Source organism: Archocentrus centrarchus, chromosome 22 (genome assembly GCF_007364275.1).
Source record: "Archocentrus centrarchus isolate MPI-CPG fArcCen1 chromosome 22, fArcCen1, whole genome shotgun sequence".
Lineage (NCBI taxonomy): Eukaryota > Metazoa > Chordata > Actinopteri > Cichliformes > Cichlidae > Archocentrus > Archocentrus centrarchus.
Genome location: NC_044367.1, coordinates 11,192,710 through 11,218,041, shown reverse-complemented (window position 1 = coordinate 11,218,041; position 25,332 = coordinate 11,192,710). Strand labels below are relative to the sequence as shown.

Sequence of the window (25,332 nt, the reverse complement as noted above, 5' to 3'; positions counted from 1 at the left end):
GGTTTTTTTCAAATACCGGAAATCCCTTTTTTGGCAGACAAATACCAGTAACACCTGTACGACCCAGCCGGTGGACGCTGTCGATGGCATCCTGGGACTTTTTTCCTGCATTTGGGTGGTGTGTTTTGGAAGCTGGAGATGACCTTGGTTCGAACATCTTTGGTCTCCTGTTCAGGTAGTCCTACTAAATGTAGGACCCAACGTGTTTTGTAGCGTGATATCTCAGACAATGCAATGCAGTCAGTGCTCCTGAGAGAGAAACTACAGGAAATGTCAGCAAACACGTCCACCATCTCGTGGATTACCTGTGAGACAGGCCACAGTATGTGAGACTGGGCAGAGCTCTGTCTGATCTGGTGATGTGCAGTACAGGAGCTCCACAGGGGCCTGTGCTGTCTCCATTCCTGTTCACTTTGTACACCTCAGATTTTCAGTACAACTCTGGGACAGAAGGGAAGCAGCTACTTTCAGCGGGAGCCGTTGAAAGTAGCTGCTTCTTCTTTTTAGTATTAATATTATTTCAGTTGGTGTTATAAAGGAATTTCTCAAATAAGTGATAAATATCGTATTTCTTTTCTTATCTGATCTTATGAGCTATTTTCCCCCTTAATTTAGAATGGCATTATAAGGAAAACTTTTGTCTTCACAAAGTAATTTCACTTCAGATTGATGCAGCTCTTCAGATTTTAATTTATACTATAATTAAGCTCAACAGTAGCCCATAATTGTAAATGCATAGGAAGTGAAAGCAAGGGGAGTGTAGAACAATTGCTCTGTGCATCACCGGAATTTCCACCAGCAGCTTGAGCCTACAGCAATATACTTAAGGGATGGTTCAATCTAATAAGTGGAAAGTGTCCTGGCCAGCTGGGCCTTTTCTGTGTGGGTCCTGGCAACCTGTCAACAACCACTCTTACTTTAAAACAGCTAGTATAGACTGCAGAAGGTAAATACTGCTAAATATTATTTAAAATATAGCAAATATATGACATTTCAAATGGCTTTTATTTTGAAATCAGACTGACGTGATACTGATTGGGTAACACTGTGTGGGTGTATACTGGTGATATTAGTTTGTGGAAACACTGAGTTTACTTATAATTAATCATTATATATTAATGATGGACTAAAAGTTTTGGTTAATGTTGAACTCATTCACTGGTTGCATAATGACCATGATAATGTGTGGTCCTTGTTCAAACAAGTTTCATTTAAGCTGATCCACTGAGTTTACCCAGTAAAGGATTCCTTACAAAAGTTAAAGAATGACTGTTTCTGGGAACAGTCTCCTGACACTTGTTCCCATCCCATCAATGTGACCTTTTCACTTTACATATAGGTTGTAGAAAGTTGTTGCAATGTTTTTTTTAATATCTTTTTTAATACAGAGAAATATTTTATTTGGTTGTTATGCTTATTGTGACAAAGTTGCTGCCACATATTATATTATTAATCCAATGCTACTTCCACATTCCATATTGACAAATGTAAATTTTTTTGCTTTGTTTTTATGAAGGAAGTGAAGCAATATGTGTGTTGTCACAGTCTAACTCCACCCACCCCTTTTTTTTTTTACCTTTGTTCTTGTTTGACTCAATGTCCTGTTCCTGTGTTACGACGTGTGTGACGCTGATGTCTTATTTGTTACCTCTTTGTTACTTAACAGTTTGTAACAAAGGTTGTTAACATATACTGTGTTTCTCAGGGTGAGTTTAGAATAACACTCTTACTTTTATGATACTTCACATACATTACTAGAGTAAAACCACACTAAAAGTCTTCTGGATCTAACCTAATGCAGTCTCTGACAAACACAATAGGATCTTGTTTTTGTATTAAAAAGTTGTAGGTGGGTCTTTGAAAGTAAAGGGATTAACACACAGCCCGTGAAAATGTTTTAAAACTAAATAAAATCCTCTGGGACAAAGAGAGAGATCACATTACTCCAGTGCTGGCAGCCTTACACTGGCTCTCTGTGCATTACAGAAACCATTATAAAGTGGCACTGTTTGTAATTAGAGCATTGAATGGTCTCGCACGTGCATATGTGGTAGATGTGCTGCATCCGTGGACTCTTCCAAGATCATTAAGGTCTGCTTCCCAGTCACTCTTGCCCATCCCACAGCTGAAGCCTATTTCTAAAGGGAGGTGTGCCTTTGCTGTTGTTGCACCAAAACTCTGGGATGACCTCCCAGGTGACCTCAGAAATGCATCAGCTGTGACTGACTTTAAATCAAAGCTGAAAACATGCCTGTTTTGTCATGCTTTTGGAAGCTATTGATTTCATGAACTGTGGCTGGAGTTATTTCATGTGTGTGTAACATGAATTTTTAGGGACCCTTTTATTTATTTAGTTAGTTTTCATTGAAAAGCACTGTGGTTTTAAATGTGCTACATAAATAAAATGTACTTACTAGTGAATGTGAAATTGCTTCATAAAGTATTCAGAAAGGTTACTAATCTGAATCATTTTGGAATTAATGCTTAAGAAATAATGAGACTGAAAAAGAGGAAGTGAATTTTGCTCAGAGAGGCTAAAAGAAAATAAACTGATAAAAAAAAAATATTTTTTTTAAATAATATGTGAAAGTCAGGAAATAACATACATACACCATAAATATTAAATAAGTCTTCAGACCACACTTCATTATGTTTTGGATTTATTAGAGCAGTTTTATTATACATTTTGTGTGGATATATTTGCCAGCTTTGCAAATGAATTTTCACTTTGCACTCACCTAGATTTGGGAAGTTTATCCTATTTTCCCTCATAGATCCTGTCAAGCTGTACAAACTATGATGCAAAGTATCTGAACTGCATGAGTTGAATGCTTAAGTTGAAGGTAACCAGACTTTTATTTTTTTAGGTTCATGAAAATGTTTCACCTCAAAGACTTCTTGAGTTCTGAAGGGTAATGGAGAGCATCAGGTATTTAACACTAGTTTTTTTTGTTTTTTTTTTTAAACCTTGGAGGTGGTCCTGAGGGTTGTTGACCTACCCTGTCATCATGTGAGTTATTAAGGTCACATGGTTCAAGGTATGAGTGGAGGTTGAACTGCCTGGGAAAGCATCTCAGGGCTGCGTTACAGGCAGCTGATAGTTAGTGTGACAGATCACAACCTCTGTTCAGATGGCCATTCACAGTGGACATAAACAGCCTTCTTTACTCATCTCTCGAACCATTTTGTCCCAACCAACCAACAATGTTCAGCTTGTATTTAAGTCCACCCCATTAGTCCTAGGGTGAACCAGGTTTTGATTGAGGGTGTTGTTGGGTCTGATGTACACCAGGATCTTATGGGGGGGGGGGGGAGATTCTTCTGAGTTTCTCTAACAAGCCTTCCACATAAGAGATGACAATGTTGTTCCTCCTGTTGTTTTGTTTCTCCCTGGTTAATGTCCGAGGTTCGTTTTCATTCCTCTTCACTTACTTAATGAAGGCCCAGTTTGGATAACTGCATGTTTTAAGTGCTCTCTTAATGTGTTTTCATTTTCTTTCCCTTCTGCCTTGGACGAAATGTTCTGTGCCTGGTGGTGTAAGGTCCTGATAACCCTAAGTTTGTGTTCCACTGATACTGGGAGTCAAACAGTAGATACTAGTCTGTGTGTGAGTTTCCAGTAAACTTCAGTTTTCAGGCACAGTCCAGAAATGGTAATCTATTTTCCATGATATCCTCCCGGGTGTACTTGATGTTCCACTATATTGTATCCAGGCCTGTATGACAGAGAACCTATGCAGACATATCTGAACTGCATTCATCTTTCCTTGAATGCTGGATGATGTATGGTGTATGGTCAGTTTATATCTGACCATACATTCTTTTGTTGTTTGCCAAACTCCAAGCAGGCTGTCATGTGCCTTCACAAACATTTTTCTGTCTAACCCCATAAGGCCTGTTTCATATGACCGTTGGGTTCTTGCATCACCTGCCTGACCATGGATCTGATTCCTTACACAGTTTGGGCCAACCCTTACGAAAATCCACTATGGTTAACTATGGTTTTTATGCAGTAAAACCATGGTTACTGCATAAAAAACCATAGTTAACCATAGCGGATTTCGTAAGGGAAAGAGTTGATTCACCATGATTTTAAACACTGTTCATTTTGCAGTTATTAAGACCACTGTTCTCCTAGTCTATTTCATGAAAAATGTAAAGTATATGGGTTCATCTACGCTAAAAAAAAAACATTTCATTAAAAAAAAAAAAAAAATTCTGTCAGTGCAAATAGACACCAGTGGTGCAGCGTGGATAAGTGCTGGTTCACTAGTGTTTGCATGTAAATCCATTTTTCCCCCACATAGTTGCACAGCGGCAGCAATAAACACAGCAAAGGTTTAACAAAACACCTGTCCAGCAACCCCACGCCACTATAGAGGACAGTCAAAGGAGACAATGGCAACTGCACGAAATGTTCGCCAATCACACATGGGGATAAATAACTCTAAGAAGCCACGGAGGGGTGCTGTTACATTACTTTACATAACTACACCGTCGGTTGACTTGTCGGATAGAAACATTTTAAACTTAAAATGCTATGCATGCAGTGTACTTCCACTAATGTGTGTTAACAATGAACATTTTTATATATAACGTGACAATAATGTAGTTAGTGGAAACAGTTTGGAGTAAAGAACAACGTTATGGGGGTACCTCAATTGTAGTTAGCCAATTTACTATTAACTTTATGGCGTAAAAGGAAGTAGTGTAAGATTACGTTTTATTTTCATGCCAGAAGTGATATTTCATTGTAAAATACTTTTATTACCGCCTGTATTGTATCCTCATGACCTAGACAGTCAGTGCTGTACTAGGCGGTAGTAGCTGAATGAAGCAGACGGGAGGAAGTGGCTGTTAATGCAGCTCCACACCTTTCCGGTATAGCAGCACTGCGACCAGCTCAACTCAAAGGAGAAAGGCGAGAGCTGAGTGGATTTATCGAGACAGGAGGGGGAGATAAGAGGTAAATAACTTAAATCGAAACTAATCGCTTAACTGGTAAAGATTTGTCCCATACATTCTGTCATTGACGCGTTTTTTATTTGTCCAGATAAGATTAGTTTTCTGTAGCTAACTACCGTTAGCTAGTTAGCTCACGGCTAGCTAGCTAGGCAACAAGCTAGCCAATGTTAGCGTACTACCTGTGTGAAACAGCCACGGGCGATAGCGGGCTAATTTTTCATGTCTGACTCTCCCACTGAATCTCATTTCAGGAGGGACAGGAGTTTTGTGAGTGGGTACATGTGCTGCTGAGTCACAGAGGTTATTATCGAAGTCGTCCCGTCCAGCACGGTGAAGTTTCCCCGGCACAACGCTTGATGGAGTAGCCGCAGAAAGCTGCTTTTCTCCTCTGGTAGAGAACAAGGGCGCACCCGGTGAAGAGGACCGCCAGACACCGACACCACAAGGAATTCCCAAGTACCGCGGCGTTTCTGGGGAGGCCTTATATACATAGACACATACAGCGTCTACTCCCTGCACTTCTTAGATCGCCACGGCCCAAATTAAACACCCAGGTTTATGTCGGTTTGGACAATACAATGAAACCACAGCAACAGCTGCTGCCAAGTTCTTAGCCTCACCGTGCCATGTTGTGTATAGGCCCCGAAAAGCGTGTGATATACTGAAGGTAAATGTCCCCGCTCGCTATAGGATCCTGACAGACTTTAAAGAGTTAGAAGACCCAAAGTACTGCTAAGGTTTGACATGCTTAAGGACTTTTGACTTCCCCCATCCCACTCACTCGCTCTTCAGAGTCATGTTTTTGCCAGTAAACTCATTATAAACTGAAGCTGTAACCTGAGTGAGTATTTACCAAGACGGTATCAGAAACTTTTCTCATTAGGCACAGAGTATTTATGCACAAGAGTTCAAAATGGGGAAAATGCTCTCAAAAATATTTGGCAACAAGGAGATGAGAATATTGATGCTTGGACTTGATGCTGCTGGAAAGACAACAATACTTTACAAACTGAAACTCGGACAGTCTGTGACCACAATCCCCACAGTTGGCTTCAATGTGGAAACTGTGACCTACAAAAATGTCAAGTTCAACGTATGGGATGTTGGAGGCCAGGATAAGATTCGTCCTCTGTGGCGACACTACTACACAGGCACCCAAGGGTTAATTTTTGTGGTGGATTGCGCGGACAGGGATCGCATCGACGAGGCAAGGCAGGAACTTCACCGCATCATTAATGACCGGGAGATGAGGGATGCCATCATCTTGATATTCGCCAATAAGCAAGACCTTCCGGATGCCATGAAGCCACATGAAATCCAAGAGAAGCTCGGATTGACCCGCATCAGAGATAGGAATTGGTATGTTCAGCCCTCCTGTGCAACCACAGGTGATGGACTATATGAGGGCTTGACATGGCTAACCTCAAATTACAAATCTTAATGATTGACTTGCTGACTGTTTTAGGTCAAAACTATAATAAAGTTGCAAGTAACAAATAACTTCTCAAAATGAGTATGGTTAAAAAAAAAAAAAAAGTTGATTATTTCCCATTTATTTTTTAATACTATGTTTACCCCATGACTAATTTATCTCTAACTGGGTTTGCCGGCTTAAAGTTTGCTTGTACTCTGTAGCAGGCCTATATCACATTCATTATTTCTGGGGCTTGCTTGATGAATATTGAGTTAATCAGTCCTAAGGTTGAAGCCACAGAGATCACCGCCTTTGCCTATTCTTTTTCCTGTTTTGTATCATTTTTCTAATGAAGCTGAAGTTTTTATCTCCGTTGTTGGACTAAAGCTTGTTTCCAGGTTTTTCAGTCTCTGTTGCATTGGACTTCGATCTTTTATTTTTTTTTCCTTCTAAGGTGAGCTCTTTAATGTTATGTAGCCTACATGGAGGACATTTGTTTTAAGACAGTACTGTGATGAAAAGTATTCATTCTCAATGGTATTGAGGACAAAAAAAAATCACCAATGCTTACATTTCATTGTCACCAGTTGGGGGATCAGAGGAGAAAAAAAAGACTTTGGACATGTTTTGTTACCCCTCTCAATACCCTTATGTGGGCTATATATTTAACAGATTGACCTTTTGTGTCATGTCTTGATAACTAATTGTGCTGAATATTCAACAAATAGGCCTCCAGTAACTCTTAAACATGCTTGTTGGGATGCATTTTTGATTTTTGGGTAATGCATAGTCAGTCAACTCAATCTTTCCAAAGGAATGTCATTCAGCTCTGAGCTCTCAATCTGATACCACAGTTGATTAGCCTCAGCAACGGGACATTATATGATAGCCTATATCTGTAGCATGAGTACGAAAGTACATTAACCCTACATCAGAATCCATCTGTCATGCAGTCAGAGGGAGCTGTTTACTGGTGAAATGTTGAATGACACCTTGTGGTGCAGCTCTTACTCCTATTTTGACTGGGGGTACCATGTACAGAACAGTGTCATTGTAATGTCTTATTAAAAAAGTGATTTTAAATCTTCTATGTCTCTGTTTTTTCAAGGATTAGATGTAGTTTGAGTGATGAAACTATTTCACGTTTGAGAAAAGGTAAACTTGATAGCAGAAAAACTTAATATGAAGGGGCTTTTTGCTTTTGTTTTGGGTTTTTTGGGGGGATTTTAGGATGTGCAAGAAACTCAAGCTCAGAATTCGAGTGTTAAAGCTCAACCAAAGGAGCATTTTTATTGGCCAGATTCTTCATGAATGTTTATATGTTCACCCTCAGACCAAGTTGCAGGCCTCAGTTCGCTTGCCAGTAAATGGGGGAGAAAATGTACAAAACAGGAAGTCCCAACTGCTGTTCTTTTTGGAACAACAACAGAGCCACATGATAGTTTGCATGGCATTTGGAAGGGCAGCGGAGATGTACAGCTGAATTGCGAATTCTTTTTGAATGTTGCACGTTGCTTGTGAGCCATAGTTAAGTTGATGCTGAGCTGTCAGCTATAACTTCCTGAGTCTGCCTTTCCTTGGGACCAGCACTAAAAACGAGAGTCTTGCTTGCTTTTATTCAGGCTGCCTAATGCCCTGCCCTGCTGTTGAGAAATAGAACGAATACATCTGAGTAATGCTCTGTGATGAAGTTGAAATATAGTTTGCCTGTAGGATATATCAGAGAACTGCTGATGGGACCACATGTCCTACTTTTTAATGAGCCTCTCATGACCATATTAAGATGATTTCTATATCCTTTAAAAATAACAGCTGCATAATAAGAATGATACCATGAATAATCAGTATATACTTAAAAGTGTGCTCACCTCCAAATACTTAAGTACCAACTAGCAGACCAGGAATAGATTTGCTGCCTGCTATTTCCATTTCATACTTCTAAAATATGGACCTTAGGAAATTCTTGCTGCTCCTAGGCATTTCTTCCTAGTTCAAGCAGGTGTACATACAATACAAATTTTCAATGAAAAGCTGGGGGTTTGTATTAGTTATAGAAGATTTTTTGTACAGTATTTCTTATAAATGTTTTAACTTAATTTGTCATTTCAACACAGCAGCAGAAGATGAATGTTTCCATTAAAGCTGATTAACAAATGGGGGTTTCCTTTTGGCAAAGACAGGACTGATGGTCACAAATCATCTGGCTGCTATGTTTAGAGCAACAGAAGATTAGCTAGCTTTATTCTACAAATGTCCTAGATTTTTCTACTCAGCATGCTGAAGGACGCTATGTCTTCTCCTTTAAAACTGACACTATGTAAGCTAGTCATAAAGTTACAGTTTTAATATTTGTAACTGCATTATTGTCTATTAGTGTGTTTGCATCTGCAGACCTTTTTTTTTTGTTTTTTTTTTTAATCATGGTGGCAGTTTGTGGAAAATTTGTTGTTCAGTAATTTGCTGCAGGGGCCTCAGGATGTTTGCTTTAGCACAGCGGAGGTTTCCGTCAGACAGGTCAGGTGACATAGATATGACTCGGTTTCTACAGAAGATGTTTCACACAACCCACATACATAATGCAGCAGTGATTTATGTATCCCATAAAAAGAGCTAATTAAAATGATCAGCTACTTCAAATCAAGAAAGGGTCCAAGCTTAGGAGGGTATGAGTAAATACTTGCTTTCAATAAGAGCTTGGTCTAGGGCCTTCATTAGACACTGATGGCAGCTTAATTGGGCTGTAATGGCCACTTTGGTTCCCAACACTTCATTACAACCATATGATCCTCACAGCTTTATTGGCAGCACGGGCCCTGGGGCAAGGACAGAGAGTGTAAGCAAGTTTTATGGCCTCTTCTCTGTAAAGATGAGACCTCCTGGCCCTTCTGTCAACTCCCTCTGCACTCATCAAGAATTCCTTACATTTCCTGAGAGGAAAGGTTAGGAATGGGTTTCAGGTCATCGAAGCAAGGTCAGTAAAAGCGTTACAGGGTTGTCAGCTTTTGCAAAAATTATAGTGAATTTGACTTTTTACAGCCGCAAAGAAACAGGTTCTGTCAGGACCTCACCAGTGAAAATGAGGATAATCAGCACTTGTTTCTCATGAGTCACCAGTGTCATAATTTGCAGAATAAGAAGGGCTTAATCTTCCACTGGTCTGTGCAAGAATGTGTATGACAGATTTGTCTTAGCCGGCCAGAATGTGTGTTTGTTTGGGTGGTTCCTAGGACAACGGCCTGATGGGATCTCTGCCAGTGTGGCCTGGTGTTTTTGGTATCACACTGGTGGCTGGCTGCCGCACGTTTCCAGTGAGTTCCTCTACTCTGCATGGAAAGAGGAAGAGTGGAGAGAAATTGAAGAAGAAAAAAAAAGATCCCAATCTCTGCAATAAGTTCTCTACAATATTGGAATACTTTTTTCTTTTACTCAATAAGGGCATGCCCTTCATTAGTCATCTTCACAAAAACTGCTCAAGAGTAGCTGTTGTTGATAGGATTGTAGCTGCACTCCTCCCATGCTTAGAAACTGAACCTGAATTGTGTTTGTGGTTTTCAGGGGTGTGGTTTGTCTTCCTCACTTGTCTTCACTTCCTCTTAACTCCAGCTGCAGAGTAACATTTGTGAAGGTAGCACTAATATAATGCTCATTTCTTATTGCAGGCCCTGAATATAGTCATTGCTGACTTAATGTTGGCCTGTAGTTTGACAGCCACACCCATCTAGCTAATCACTCTAGGATTTGAGATGCATGCAGACACACATATTCTTGTGCATGAAGCCAAACACCATCATTATTTAGCCGCCAAATGATAGGAGGGAACACCTACTTTAAACCACAGTTTGCAGAGCTTAGATCAGTAGCTTATTCCCAATGACAATAAAACAGCCTCTTTGATTACAGAACGCCCCTCTCGCTATCTCTCACTCTCTGGCCTCTGGTTAAATCTGGTGTGCCCTCTTTGAGTTTGTTGTTAATAATGAACTCGCACAGTGCCGAGTTTAAAACGAGTCCGGAAGTGACTGAAAGCCGTTTTAGGTTTCCTGTTGAGGTTAACGCTGCTGAATGCCATGGTAGATCTATCATTTTCTCTCTGTGCTGTATTTGGGACTGGAATTTGTTGCGATTGCAGGTGTTTTAGAGCAGGTTTTGCTCATAAATGATTTCCTAAACAGTGTTGTGGTTTTGATAGCGGGTACGCTGTAGTACAGGCCCGTTAAATGAGGTTGAAAATATGAGGCTGTGAAATCCAAGGTGGACTCTGGGCATTGGTCCAAAACACATTCCATTCATATCTGCAACTGAAGGCTGCTTGCTGTGGTGAAACTGCAAATTCAGAGAAGCAGAAAATTATTAAGAGTCCACCTGACATATTCAATTTGTTTGTTATGGCACAGACAAAGTGCTCATACAAGCATTAACTAATTTAAGTCACAAACCATACAGTTTTACTGGGTAACATCCAATCTGTCCAGTTATGTATTTAAGCCATGGAGCTTCTGTTTATTTTCTATTATAAATAAATTTGCCTGCAGTGTCCTCTTGAGAAGTGTTAAAATGATTATGTGTGAACCAGTTTAACTGCGGACCAATACACTGTGTTTTTCTAGCACTAACACATATAGAGTGTTAACCATCTTGCATTCAGGTGTCAGAAGTGCTCCAGACTGGGAGGAGGAGGGGCAGGCATTATAAATGGTGCTGCAGCTCGAGGCCTCTCGAGTGTCTTGCTTGCGAGGAACAGAAATCTAAGTGCATCTGTTTCTGAAGTAAAATGAAATCAGTTTGATGTTTTGAGATTATTTGCTTATTTGATGTATTTGCCTAAGGCCTATTCATACAGTACACAGAACACTGACCTTTGTCATGTGGCATCAGTCATGTTGCTTTACATAACCTCCACAGCGTTAAATGATGAGCCACTAAGCAGTGATTTTTAACACTGTAGTGTACACTAATGTAGACAGCAGTCATTCACCCGGGAGCGGTATCCACCAACCACATGGAGTCACCCACAGACTTCACACACTCACTGACAGGATGATGAAGATCCATGCAAAGCGAACTCAGAAGACTTCCTTCAGGAGCTTGCCGCCACACTGTCACGCTCCATGACTGACTACATCTGTGTATCTGACAAGATCGCTGTAATTACAGCAGAGTCAGTGTTTCGCGTGACAGTGCATCTGGATTAAACAGCAGTTTGGCTTTGGAAGGAAATCTTAGATCTGTGGCGAGTCAGACGCTGCTACACACACACACACACACACAGAGTCTGGATTCAGACTGCTGTAAGGTAATGACTCAGGGAAACTTTACACAAAAGCACACACAGCTACGCTGCTTCCCTGCTCTGAAATTCTTCCCTCAGTGCTGGACCACCACACATCTTTATAATGACAAATACATCATTGCACTAGTATGCCGCGGGGGACAGCAGTCACAGGAAGTGAAGTCGCTGAACCTTTGGTATTTCAACCAAGGGATCAATAAACGACTACATTTTTACTGATGTTGGCATCAGTTCCTCATTGACCATAACCATGCCTGGGAAAACTATGCCATATTGTATATATACATGTACATGAACATTATACTTATTAGTTTAAAATTTAATATTGCCCACAAAGGCAGTCAAATGACATTTGATAATCAAGGCATAGTATTGATATTAGTGCACTAATGGGGATGAAAGAAAAGCAAAGTGTGTTCAGTATTCTCACAGTGCTCCCCTCTCAACTGCAGCACAGCTGTCTTAACAGCACCCCCGCCTTCCCCCCTGTTCCCCTACAGGGGTGGGTTGGGGTGGGGGAAGCATTGTGTTTCTATAAGCTAGCTGTCCCATTGGGCTTTGCTTCCCTGGCACTGTACCACCTCTTGCTCTCAGATCCAATGCACAGTAAGTGCTGCAAATTATTAGCATTGTTGTGTCCCATCTTTCCAGATGAGGATAAAGAGACGGCTTTCTGTTTTTGAAAGCAAGGTCTGGCTTCTTCCCTCATTGTGCGCCGTAAAGTTCAGTCAGGTTTCCATGTAAAAATGGGGAAGGGGGGGGGATCTGTGTGGGTACACCTTTGCAGAATCAGAGGAGTCACAGTTTTATGCAGCCCTTCTTCTATTTTTAATCAGCCCAGTTTGATGTCTATTCTTGAGCCACTCCCTAATAGTTAGTGAGAAAATGAGTCTTCCTTTCTGGAGCAGTGTCTCTTGGCTCCAGGCAGCGTGATGATGGTGACACAAAGGATCCTCTGTGTCACTTGGCTGTGATGCAGCAGAGTTGAGCGCACCACACAGACTGCTAGAGTCAGAGTCTCCTCCACCCATCTGGTATGGAGGGGTTCTGCACTGCTACCTCATGTTATCTTTGTTTTACAAGAATCTTAAAGGCTGCATGCTGATTATGGAGTCCATGCAGGTGTTTGCTGGCCCTTGGGCCAGCGAAGAGACAATGATCAAGTAATTCACCTTAAAAAAAAAAAAGTATGCATTTAATCCTATGGACTTGTGTTCCCAATGCAGGTTTTCCATGCTGTTAAGAGTTCTTCCTACTTACAGCACCATCTGTTGGCAGAAAATGCCCCCATTCTGTCTTGATGGTTACCAGAATACACTGTAATGTGTATATATGATATATATGATAACATTACAGAGACACTGCTTCTGCTTCACTGTGGGCTGTCCTCATTTACAGTGGCCTTCCTATTCCCCTGTTGTGTGAGCCTAATTAGTCATCCACAGGAACAGTGCAACTACACCATTTTAATTATTTTGGTTAACATTTAAGGAAAACACCAGGGATAGGGAAATATATTCTGAGTTACTTAAGTGGAAGAGCCATGGGTGGGATGGGGGAGGAAATGTTGACACAGAGTAACGGAGCTCCCCTTTACCCCTCTAATCTCCTCAGTAACCCCTCTGGGTCCTGTCCCCACCACACTGGGGGACATGGACTTAATACCAGCTGTGAGTCAAATTAATTAGCCGAACAAGTCTCAGCCAAACCGAAGGAGACCTCAATCATAGGTTAAGTCTGACTGTAACAGTCCAGCTGCACAATACGCGTGTGAGAGTGGCACAGGAGGGCCACAGGGAATGATTATCTTACATGATCCACTGTAGTTATTTATAGTAACTGTAAAAATAAAAAGCCAATTAATCTCACTTGCTCCTCTTGTTATAGGCATTCTCATCAACCAGCATCTACAGTTATTCAGAGGTGAGACTGTTAAAATCTGATTCCACCCCACACCACATCTCTCTTGATCCTACGCATGTTTTAAACATTTCACTTGCACAATTAGACTTTTTAAACAATCAGACTCTTAAATGGAACATGTTCATGTTTTCCGATCACTCAATTTAGTGTTGACTCTATTCGGAAGGCTAAAGCACCTGCTGAAAATTTGATGATGCGATACTTGTGTCTGCTCAAACAAAAGAAATGCTAACTCTTAATTTCAGGGATATTCGTGTGCAGTGTGCTTTCCTGCCTGTTAGAATGTAACAGATTTCATGCAAACAGGTAAGTGACCATGTGGATCATCTCATTAACATCTAATCAAACTTGCTCCTATTGTACTATTTCTTTCATAAAGCAGTTTGAGTATTTAGGGGCACCTCACCCCGTCAATTTCATTTTATTTGGCCTGAGTGTTGGAGGCCAACCTGCTCATTACACTACAGCTCTACTGTGTAAACAGACAGCAGGATGAAAGGCTGTGAGGGGCCCCTGCATGCCTGTGGGAGTACGGGGCGTACTTCATGGTTTTATGCTTGAAAAGCAGCCATAATCTTCCACCTAATCTGGGGCTTTGAGTGGAATTCCCCTCACATGGACGGCAAAAGCTGTCATTACGAATCTATGTTGTCCTCAGTTTTAAAGATTGGAGATGCTACATAAAGACATGGATCGAAATGTTTTAGTTATTTGTTAGACTTGTTACCTGGCTTCACTTCATATGAAAAGTTAACAACACTTTCTTCCCAGCTTAATATTTAATTGTTGAGTGAGCAGCTTGGCTCTCTAATTAATTAATGTTTTAGTGCACTTAGCAAATGCTTGCACACAATTAAATCTCTTCTTAGGTTAGAGATTTTAAGCAACTATTCCCCACAAGTATGTGAATTTGCATCATTCACAAGATGAAAAAAAAAAAAATCACAAAGAAAACCACTCTGACAGCCACTTGACACTGTCATCATGTGCTCTTGTCTGCATGAGGGTATCAGGATTTTTATGTAAACACAGAATTATACATATTATCCTTTTATTTAATGATAACCCACTAAAAACTCCATGTTTAATGATGCACAAAGGGAAAATGTGGCAGTGATCGAGAGCAGGAGTCCAATAGGTTTCATGTTTGCAGCTTCTTGCAGATGCTTAGGGCGTAAAGGCTTCACTTTCACATCTGCTTAGCTGTATTTTGTATAAACATGTAGAACTGCAAACACCCATGGGGGTGATGCCTCTTGCTCAAACAATGCACTTGTTTCTCACGGCTGTGCTTGCACACGTCTGCCATCTAGCGTCATAGCAATAGAACTACATGGACTGAAACTGAATCGGAAAAAATCATTTCCATGTGTTGATTTAAAAGCGTTTACTCCAGTCAAGTGTCAAAACAACACACAAACACTTCCCTTTAAAAAGCATAATTGGTAATAAATTTAATATCTTACACAAACTCAGTACAGCTTTCAAGTTTCTATTTCACAATCAAGAGGCTGAAAATTAGGCCTTTCTTCGAATGTGCAGAATGTGGATGTCTGGACTGCTAAACTCTGGGTCTTGTCTGTCTGAAGGAATCTTCTCACAGCTGAAGTTCTGTTGAAGCAACTTAAAAAAAAAAAAAGAGTAAGTCAGACGATTGCTATGACAAATATCTCCACTTAGTTTGTGGAAATAAAACCACAGATTCTTACCTCGAAAAACTGCTTTTCCACTTCTGGGTTGACACCCTCGGTGCGCTGCTCATAGCAGCAAATAATGCAGGTCTCTGGTCCAGAAAGCAGCTTCAAGCTCTCCACCAGTGGAACAATTGACTGTATGGAAATTAGAGATGACTCACAATGAGAAATACAGCACTACATGCGTGGTTATGTCCTTTTTCAGAATGATTGTGATGTTAGTCTTGCTGAGGATCATAATGGATTGAAAACTATAAGAAAATACCTGCTCATAATAGATGCAATCTGCCATAAGGATATAATCCGGGTGAGGCAAGAATTCAGACACATCTTCACCCCTTCAGGAGTGGAAATAAGACAGTAAGCATATGCTGAATATTCTGCTGATGCATTGTTGTGAAATCTATATCAGGAACATAAAGAAAATAGGAAATATAAGTACAAACCATTTCAGTACCTTGGCAGTTATGGATCCACTGCTGATAAGTTCCTGGTTTTCTTGGATGTTTACCTTCAACAGGGTCTGCAGATCTTCCAAGTCTGTTACTGTTACCTGTGCTCTGGGGGAATACATTTAACAAAATAAATAAAACCGGCACCAATACTGACTTTTCCCATATGATTACTTAAAGAAATAGTAGTAGTGCGAGGAATGGCATCTAAATATATTTAACCATTAAGGGAATAAACAAATCTATAAATAACTCACCCGAGTGTTGCTGCCATCAGACCAACAACTCCCGTCCCAGCTCCTAACTCGAGTAGAGTCCTACCAGACCACACATTCGTACCTGAAGACGGATCGTAAAACTGCTTCGTCTCTAAATACTTAGCAAGCACAATAGCTGCATCCCACACAACACAGCCAACGTCTCCCAAGTAGCACTGTTTCACTTTTAAGGCACACCCGTTGTTTTTCTCAATTTCTCTCACAAAATATTGACTCTCACCTGCCGCCATGTTGGCTAAGACAGGAACACAAACAGAACTTCCGGTCTGATATATTTTTCTAAATAAAAGCACAAACATTAGGACTGGTGTACTGAGGGGAGCTTGACGCATTATTAAATTATTTTTCTTTCTATAATTATTTTTTATATTATTTTTAGAACAAAGGCATAACGAATAAAGTTTAATAATAATAAAATAAGTAAAATAAAATATTTCAAAATCAACAAAGCAAACCGAATTTAAAAATAAGTTTAAATGGCAATAGAAAATGTTAAAATTAGCAGACAACTTGAATGAATGATAATGGTGAATGAAAATGAATGGGTATGTGCTCAAAATAATGCATGTTTTTATTCTTTTAGTTACTCTTTTCGACAAAACAAAATATATTTGAGAGATGTAACGTCAGGGATGAACAAACTCCCACCTTTTTTATTCCATTAGAGTACAGCTTCTTTTTTTTCCCTCTTTGTCTAACATTACCTGAATTAATTAAAAGATTTACAATTTTAAAATTCTTAGCATTTACAGTGCTTACTTTTATAAATGAAAGCTTTTTATCCATGGAGTGAGCCCATTTAGTTTATACTGATTTACATATTTTAATGATTTTTTTCTGTCTTTTTTTAAATTTTTGCTATCTGATGTTTAATCTCGAGGATTAAATAGAAATGTTTTGTGCCTTTGACACTACTTTTTTTTTGGTGAGGTATGAAGTAGGGGTGCTGGGGATCAGAAATCAATCAATAAGTCAACTTCATCTTTTTTTTTTTGTGTAGAGACTCGATTTTTTTTTTTAAGCTTTATTTATCGTCAAAGTGTCACAGTAACAGTAGTCATGAAAGAACAGTGTACAATAATAAACAAGGACATAAAATGAAAGAGGAATATAGTCATAAAATATAGAGATAGAAAACTGTCAAAACGGAACAGAAGGGGAAAAAAAAAATAAATAATAAAAAGTAAATAAAAAGAAATTACACAAATAAATGCGAGTTACAACAATAAGTTATAGTCTTTCCAAATACTTATTGTTTTTATAGCCTTTTTGTTAACTGAGTTTGAGATTGAGTCAAGATACAATTTTACATCTGTTACGAGTCAACTTCATCTTTTTTGGTGAATTTAATTTATGAGATGACGTAGGGAAGCCGTGACGTGTTTGCGCGCCACAGCAATCAGGGTGCCGGTTGTTACGCTCGCTACCTGAGGCAACTTTTAACTGTTTGTAAAAGTGTAGTAACTGGATATTACAGATGTACATTTGAGTCTGAAAGTGTTTGTCCATTTTCCCGCCTCTGCGTGGGTTTAAAATGTTTGCCAGCGGCACAAAGGAGATAACTGTCGGTGACACGTCAGAATGCAGTACGTCCTCAGAGGACAGAAGCGGACTGCACAAAACCACATCTGGTGATGCCGCATCAGCTTCCTGTGCTTCATCAAAGCAAACCTTGAATGAGGGCAATACGAGCTCCAGCCATGGCCCGACACTACCCGGAATGGCCTCAGGTGATCATTTGGACTGCCAGAGTAATTTGTGCTAACGCTAGCAAGTTTTATTTGGGGGAAAGAGTGAGGTTAGATAGTATAAGACTTACTAACATTGACATTTCTGTTATAAAACTATCAAGTCTTTAAATGTGTTTTGGGGCACAGAGCACAATTAGGTTCTTGGCAGGACACTATAGAAATAAGAGTATATTACACCTTTTCTCTTATGTCTTCCAATGCTGTAGGTCATTTACACAACAGTTTTAGGATGGGGAAGACACCTTCATCCCTCCTTTCATCTGGTTCGGAGAGCTCCTCTTTCCACAGCCGTGGAGAAACACCAAGACACAGAAGGACCCCGGGGTCTGCTGGGGCTCCTGGTACACATTGTGTACAGACACAACTTATTGATTACGCTGGTATTAAATGAATAGTGTTTGGAATACAATGATTATGATTTACAAAGATCTGATTTTACAGGAACAAGTTGCTCAACTGGATCCACAGCCTCTGGTGCTTCTGTGGTTGTGGCAGTGGTTGAAGGACGTGGCTTGGCCAGAGGAGAGATTGGCATGGCCAGCCTGGATTTGAAATGCCCAGAGCTTATACTTTCTCAGTTTGCAGATACAGGAACATATGCCAAAGTAAATCACCCATGTTCTGCTGTCATTTAGCACTCAGAACAGATTGAAATACATGAAATTCATGTTTCAGTCATCTGTTATTCATCTGAAGGTCATAACCAAGATTCACATATTGGTGCCTGTGGAAATACTGATGCCAGACACAGCCAGTGAGAAGGGGAAAGGGACAAAGCTGTTCAAGCTCATCACTGAGAATTTCCCGGTACAAATGCAACAGTAACACACAATGAGTTTAAACATATATCCACTTTAAGTAGAGAGTAGTCAACTTGTGCTCATCTATCATAAACTAGCATTGTATTGAGTGCTCTTTTCTTCAGGGTGTACCTTTCACTGCAGTTCAAAGGAAGTATTTTAATGAGAAGAAAGGGCTGGAGTACATTCAGCAGCTGTGTGCCCCAGAATTCAGCACTGTTGTCATGGAAGTTCAAGCTAAGTATGCCACTAAGTACATTAAGATAGATAGATACTGTAGCTTAATACTTTTCTCGTTACCCAATGTCATAATTTCTTTAGGTATTATTGCCTAGCAGCTGCAGCTGCTTTGCTGAAGTACTTAGAGTTCCTCCAGAACTCTGTCTACGTTGCCAAATCTCTTAAAGTGAGCTTTAAAGGGAGTGAACAGACAGCCATGATTGATTCAACATCTGCCACTAACTTGGAATTGGTGGTTAATAATAGAAACCACAGGTGAGCGGGATAGCAGTGGCAAGAGCGTCGTCTTTTTATGTAGTTCCTTTGTTACGGAATCTGCCTTTGCCTTTGCTTTTCTTTGTCCAGGAGTGACCATACTCTTTTCGGGGTACTCAACCACACAAAAACACCTGGTGGTGCCAGAAGGTTGCGCTCCAATATTTTGGAGCCTCTAATTGATGTGGACACAATCAACATTCGCCTGGACACCATACAAGAGCTGCTGGAAGATGAGGACCTCTTCTTTGGCTTAAAGAATGGTTGGAAACAATTGCAAAAAAAAATTTAATCATTGTAAATCATTGTAAAAAAAAAAAAAAAATGGGAGCATATCAGCATTGACTGTTTGTTCTTCTGGCTCTTTTAGCCGTAAGTCATTTCCTTGACATTGACCAGCTGCTCTCAGTTCTTGTGCAAATGCCAAAGCAGGAAACAGTACGTGCACAGCACTTTCAGTATTTGTGACAATATTGTTTGGTTGCTTCTGTGCACGTTTCAGTACTGTTCCATTTTTCTACAGGCTCAAGTTGCTGAAGCAAAGATTACGCATGTCATTCAGCTGAAACACACACTGGACCTGGTGCCGAGGTTAAGGGTCTGTGCTGCTAACATCCTCAAGCAAAACTGTCCAGTAGCTAATGGACAGAATAAGAAAACATTGTTCATTAAAAGCTAATTGTTACTTAGTTATAATTCAAATACCAAATCTCTATTAAATCATTATACCATATAAACAGATGGTGCTGAAGAACTGCAAACCAGCTCTGCTCAAGGCATATAGCACCACACTTGAAGATAACAGGTAGTAAACCTTGTGCATGTGTACAATGAATTTCCTAATTTTTGTCTCCTGTCTACAAACTTATTCCACTGCATACATTTGTATCTGCCATAGGTTTGACATGATCCTGGAGCAGATCAAGACTGTGATTAATTATGACACAACCTACCTCAAAGGTAGCCTCAACATGCGCACCCAGAAGTGTTACGCCGTGCGACCTAACATCAATGAGTTTCTCGACATTGCCCGGAGAGCTTACACTGAGATGGTGGATGACATTGCAGGTGTCAATATTAGATGTTTAGCAGATATCTTTGTCTTGCAGTGTTTATATAATGTATTCATGGCTCTCGGTATGCTGCATGTCATTGTGCTGCACAGGGCTTGTGAACCAGTTGGGGGAGAAATATGGTTTGCCGATGCGTACCAGCTTCAGCACATCTCGAGGTTTCTTCATCCAGCTGAAGCTCGAAGGAGTGGTCTTACCAGAAGGGAAACTCCCCTCAGAGTTCATCAAAGTAAGGTCCACTGAAGGCAGCCAGACTAATTACAAAAAAAAAAAGAAAAAAAAAAAAAAGATAACTCAGCAGTAGCTGTTAATAAAGGAAGCTAAATTGCCCCCAGTGGGACAGCAAGATTGACACTGAATGAAGCAACAACCTGAATTTCAACATCTTTCCACCTCAGGTAACCAAGCACAAGAACAACTATAGCTTCACCACTGCAGACCTGATAAAGTTGAACAGCCGCTGCGAGGAGGCCCTGAGGGAAATCTTTCACATGTCTTATGTGTGAGGAGATCAGGATCTTGTAACCTACTAATATAAACATTGAACTGAAAAAAATGAAAGATAGCTTTGCACTATGACCTTGACAGCTTGAGTTTTGTACAGTACTGTGCAATAATCTTGAACCGGCCCTCATTTTGCTAGGAAAATGAGAAATAGGTGCAGTAGTTTATTGAAACACATACAAAAGCATATGGAAATACAGTAAATAAAGCAAAAACAGTGCAAAGATACAATTTATCAAACAATTTTAGTAACCTTAAAAGGCAATATTTGGCATAACCACCTTTATTCTTCAACAGCCTCTTCACTTCCTTATCATTTCTTTAAGTAGTTTTCAGGAATAGTTCTCCAGGCTTCTAGAAGGACATTAAAAGCTCTTCTTTGGATGTTGGCTGACTTTTCTTCTGTTCTCAGTTGAGATGATCCCACACTGCTTCAATAATGTTGAGGTTCAGGCTCTGGGGAGGCCAGTCCATGACTGATAGTTTTCCATTGTGTGTTTTTCTATCCAGGTATGCTTTTACTGCATTGGTTGTATGTTTGGGATCATTGTCATGCTGAAAAATAAAGCCACTGTCAATCAGACACTTTTCAGATGGCATTTCATGGTGAATCAAACTCTGATGTTACTTTTCTATGTTTATCTCCAACATCACTGGCTGAACTTCAGCCCCAAACCATGACAGAGCCTCCACCATATTTTACAGATGGCTGTAGATGCTCACTGTTGTACCTCTTTCCTTACCTGCTCTGTATATATTGACAATGATTTAAGCCAAAGCTTTCAAATTTGGATTCATCACTCCATAAGATTTGTTGCCACTAATGTTCAGTCCACCTCTTGTGTAATTTGGTATATTTCAGCCTTTTTTCCCTGTTTCACTTCCTTAAGAATGGCTTCTTGACAGCCATCATCATCAATGAACAGTTTTTGTCAATAGCTCTTTGGGAATCGCCTTGTTGACGCAAAAACTGTTAAACTGGAATTTTTTATAGGTTCAACCAAAGGAATGGGAACAAATTGTGTTTTTTCAACAGGCTGCTAGTAGAGTGATAGAAAGATACAAATTAAATTTGGTTCTTTGCTAAGTTTTTCTGTTATGTGTACACAACTCTGGTTCATCCCTTCTGTTAGGTGCCTTTTTTATTGAGGTACAGTGATTCATAGGTCAGTGTTAAGTAGCTTACCAAACAAACCAAAAAATTCCTCTTAAAATAGTCAGGTACAGGGACTGGACTGAAAATGAATGATAAAGCAGCTAATGTCCAAAGAAAAACTTTAAAAACCCTTCGGAAAGCCTGGAGAACTGTTGCTCAAGACCACATTAAAATAAGATATATGTGATTTGTTGCCAGAGACCTTTCATTAGATGGAAAAGACTGACTATAAAAACTCACAAAAATATTTTTGTGGGGTTAATTAAGACCTTTAAAACCAATTATACAAGCCATTCTTTAAAAGAGGGGGTATGTACATTTTCCTCCTTGACCAAGTTCTGGTTTTAATTATCCTTATATGGCAGGGGTATTCAACTACAGGCCTCAAGGGCTGGTGACCTGCAGGTTTTAGATGTGTCTCTGCTTCAACACACTTGAGTCAAATATAGAAGTCATTAGCAGGACTCTGGAGAACTTGACTGCATACTGAGGAGGTAATTCAGCCATTTGATTCGGGTGTGTTGGATCAGGGACACATCTAAAACCTGCAGGACACCGGCCCTCGAGGCCTGGAGTTGAATACCCCTGTTATATGGACAAATTTATCATCCTTTGTTGTGCTTTGTGTCCACTAGGGGGCACTGTTTATTAGCTATAATTTCTATTCAGTGCAGTTTCTATTCCCCTGCATCATGTAACTTGTCTCCATACAGGGTGATATGCCAGCTGCTGAGAACTGTCCATGAGCACATTCACTGCCTTTATAAGCTCTCTGATGCTGTATCCATGTTGGACATGTTGCTGTCACTGGCCAATGCATGCACTATCTCAGACTACGGTAAGCATGAATCACTGTTGCTTTCAGGTCTCAGGTCAGTCAGACTGTCAAATTAACCTTGGAGAATCTGAACTGCTGTGTGAGGAAGTGCTGTGTACACACAAGGCAGGACAACTTTCGTCACTCATGACAGCCAGTAATGCCTCTGCTGAGCTGACAGCTCTGCTGGCCTCAGTTCTTTTCTGCGTCTGTTGTGGGCAGCACCAACCCAATCAGCCATGTGGATGGTTAGTGCGAGCCCTCAGCTGTCTGAAAGTGTCTCTTTATAGACACGTGCTGACTGCCTGCCCCCTTTCTATCCCAGCCAGCTTGTACTCAGATTACCCTTCTTACATAACTGTGCACTGGTGTGCTGTACTTACTGAGGCAAATCTCCTCAGCAGAGGAGCTAACTGCCTTTAACCACTCTACACACCTCTCTCAGAAATCAGCATGCTACTATACTGTGATGCCTTTAAGTGAACCAGCAATAAATTGTATGTGTATATTTAATTTTATAGATGGTATGTGTATGCTAGAAAATGAATACAGCTTAGATATCAAAGTAACAAAACTCCATTTTTATGTTTTTTTCACCAGATCATAGAAATGAATGAAAGGCTCATCTTGTAGATGAAGTTGTTTTGTGTTTTTCTGTTCTGTCTGCCAGTACGTCCAGAGTTTACAGACACGCTGGCCATAAAGCAGGGTCATCACCCGATTCTGGAACGAATTGGTGGACAGCAGCCCGTGTCAAACAATAGCTACATCTCTGAGGGCAGCAACTTTGTCATCATAACAGGACCCAACATGAGTGGCAAATCCACTTACCTCAAACAGGTGGCGCTGTGTCAAATCATGGCTCAGATAGGTCAGCAGGAAGTCATACCTACCCCTCCATGTGACTTTGGAATGTAGGCCTGTTCAGTTCTGTGCATCAGTTTGATGCTGTATTTTTATTTCAGGCTCTTTCGTCCCTGCTGAGTATGCTTGTTTTCGTGTTGCTGATCAGATTTTCACCAGAATTGGTGTAGATGATGATTTTGAAACCAACTCTTCCACCTTCATGTTGGAAATGAAGGAGGTAATGTCTTCTTACAGTTGCGCACATTCCTACATTACATTTGTGTAAACAAAACAAAATCAATTAAAAAAAAATTGTTAATGTGTAATTAACTGAACGTGTCTTTCTGAAAGATCTCTTACATAATCCACAATGCAAGTGACAGGTCCCTGATTATCATAGACGAGTTGGGGCGTGGCACCAGTGCAGAGGAAGGCATTGGTATTTGTCACTCAGTCTGTGAGTTCCTCCTTCGCCTAAAGGTAGTTAGCCCCAGTACAGCTCTGCATCATCACTCCTCTCTCTAAATTTAAAACCAGATGGTTCAGGTTCTTGTGCACCATATTAACTATTTAACTTTTTATTGGCTTTTGATATACACCTCTAAGATCAACAGTGGAATGATATAACCAACAAAGGGTTTGCGCATTCTCGCTTAATCTTTAAGGTGTGTCCTGTTCCTTGCAGGCATTCACTCTGTTTGCCACACACTTTCTTGAGCTGTGTCAGCTGGAATCTCTCTATCCAAATGTGGAGAACCAGCACATGCAGGTTCAACATACACACAGTGGTGACACTGGTGCTGAGAGCATGGTATACACATATTTGCTGAATCGAGGATGCTCTGAAGAAAGGCACTACGGTACAGAGTCAGTGAAATCCGACAATAGCCCTGTTGGTATTTTTCATGGAAGTGGTTACAGAGCTTGTTTTTGTTTTTCTAGGCCTGAGAGCAGCTGAAATGACTGCCCTTCCTCCAGGCATGATTCAAGAGGCAAAGACAATTGCTTCCAAAGTTAGCCAGCAGCTTTTGGTATGGTTGAGAAAGATGAGTTTTTGATTTTTGTCCTAATATCATTGGTTCTTCAACCTGTTCTCCGTGTCTATAACTGGCAGTCCAGTCTAGCCAGTTCTTTTATGGCAGGCCCAACATTTTGTGCTGCAGTATAACAAACTTTAAATAACAAAAAGCCAGCTGGACCCTGAGAGAATCAAATGTTGGGCCATGGCTATATATTTATTTTACAATAAAATAACCCTGGTTTAAATGAGACAATTGCTGGATAAAAAAAGATTGCCTAACATATTTTATTCTTCCAGGCTAAACATCACACTGATCCAGAAACTCAGAGGCAGCGAGCTGTGTACCACCTCGCCACCCGCCTGCTGCAGACTGCCAGAAACTCCAGACTAGACCCCGACAGCCTGCGAATGTATCTGAAGGGACTCAAGAAACAGTATGAGGCAGAGCTGCAGGCTGAAGGGCAGGCAATGTCTGTTGACACAGAAGAGGAATGACTGACTCTCAGCCTTTCAGTGTGGAGGGGCTTTCATACACTTTTTTTTGGTCTGTGGTCTGTGAACATAGCATACTGAGTTTAAAGATGACCTTATTTGACATTAGATAGAGTGGCAACGCTATCTGGCTATTTTTACAAATACAATGTCATACCACCTACTTTCTGTATAATTTTGGAGTGTTTGTGATTTTTTTAATGTAATGTAAAACATGGAAAGATACGCATTAAATAATACAATCCCAGTACCTTAGTTTAAAATTACATAAATATTGCTTTTAGGCATGGTGGTTACCAAAGATCTGCTGGAACGTGTCATACAAATAAAGTCTGTAGACTTTGGGGAAGTACACTGGACC

General features: G+C 40.3%; 3 protein-coding genes across 4 annotated transcripts; 2 read left to right on the top strand and 1 right to left on the bottom strand.

Annotated features, from left to right (window-relative positions):
* The first annotated feature begins 4,821 nt into the window (after nt 1-4,821).
* Nucleotides 4,822-7,462, top strand: arf6b (ADP-ribosylation factor 6b). Its single transcript, XM_030718678.1, has 2 exons — nt 4,822-4,966; nt 5,217-7,462. The coding sequence occupies exon 2, from the start codon at nt 5,879-5,881 to the stop codon at nt 6,404-6,406; it is 528 nt and encodes a 175-aa protein (XP_030574538.1). The 5' UTR covers nt 4,822-4,966; nt 5,217-5,878; the 3' UTR covers nt 6,407-7,462.
* A 7,558-nt stretch (nt 7,463-15,020) lies between these two features.
* vcpkmt (valosin containing protein lysine (K) methyltransferase) lies at nt 15,021-16,268 on the bottom strand. Its single transcript, XM_030719354.1, has 5 exons — nt 15,996-16,268; nt 15,733-15,846; nt 15,552-15,624; nt 15,302-15,421; nt 15,021-15,215 (listed from the first exon to the last, which is right to left on the bottom strand). The coding sequence occupies exons 1-5, from the start codon at nt 16,244-16,246 to the stop codon at nt 15,111-15,113; spliced, it is 663 nt and encodes a 220-aa protein (XP_030575214.1). The 5' UTR covers nt 16,247-16,268; the 3' UTR covers nt 15,021-15,110.
* Nucleotides 16,269-17,405: 1,137 nt separating this feature from the next.
* On the top strand, nt 17,406-25,210 carry msh4 (mutS homolog 4). 2 transcript variants are annotated; one of them, XM_030719235.1, is made up of 20 exons: nt 17,406-17,746; nt 17,974-18,108; nt 18,209-18,372; nt 18,464-18,574; nt 18,693-18,808; nt 18,889-19,062; nt 19,153-19,325; nt 19,433-19,500; nt 19,586-19,660; nt 19,803-19,867; nt 19,961-20,130; nt 20,228-20,364; nt 20,534-20,637; nt 22,509-22,633; nt 23,283-23,483; nt 23,578-23,696; nt 23,810-23,938; nt 24,144-24,318; nt 24,401-24,489; nt 24,777-25,210. In XM_030719235.1, the coding sequence occupies exons 1-20, from the start codon at nt 17,551-17,553 to the stop codon at nt 24,972-24,974; spliced, it is 2,724 nt and encodes a 907-aa protein (XP_030575095.1). In that variant the 5' UTR covers nt 17,406-17,550; the 3' UTR covers nt 24,975-25,210. The 2 variants fall into 2 exon arrangements, with proteins under 2 accessions (XP_030575095.1, XP_030575094.1); XM_030719234.1 differs by having other exon boundaries at nt 18,443-18,574.
* The last annotated feature ends 122 nt before the right edge of the window (nt 25,211-25,332 follow it).

What these genes read in the sequence shown, in the direction of transcription:
- msh4 (XM_030719234.1), top strand. Translation starts at nt 17,551, where the DNA reads ATGTTTGCCAGCGGCACAAAGGAGATAACTGTCGGTGACACGTCAGAA. An exon ending in CTTCTTTGGCTTAAAGAATG is followed by an intron (nt 19,326 to 19,432) that starts GTTGGAAACAAT and finishes TGGCTCTTTTAG; the next exon opens with CCGTAAGTCATTTCCTTGAC. An exon ending in ACCACACTTGAAGATAACAG is followed by an intron (nt 19,868 to 19,960) that starts GTAGTAAACCTT and finishes TATCTGCCATAG; the next exon opens with GTTTGACATGATCCTGGAGC.
- vcpkmt (XM_030719354.1), bottom strand. Translation starts at nt 16,246, where the DNA reads ATGGCGGCAGGTGAGAGTCAATATTTTGTGAGAGAAATTGAGAAAAAC. An exon ending in CTGATGGCAGCAACACTCGG is followed by an intron (nt 15,847 to 15,995) that starts GTGAGTTATTTA and finishes GTATTCCCCCAG; the next exon opens with AGCACAGGTAACAGTAACAG. An exon ending in TGGAAAAGCAGTTTTTCGAG is followed by an intron (nt 15,216 to 15,301) that starts GTAAGAATCTGT and finishes TTTTTTTTTAAG; the next exon opens with TTGCTTCAACAGAACTTCAG.
- arf6b (XM_030718678.1), top strand. Translation starts at nt 5,879, where the DNA reads ATGGGGAAAATGCTCTCAAAAATATTTGGCAACAAGGAGATGAGAATA.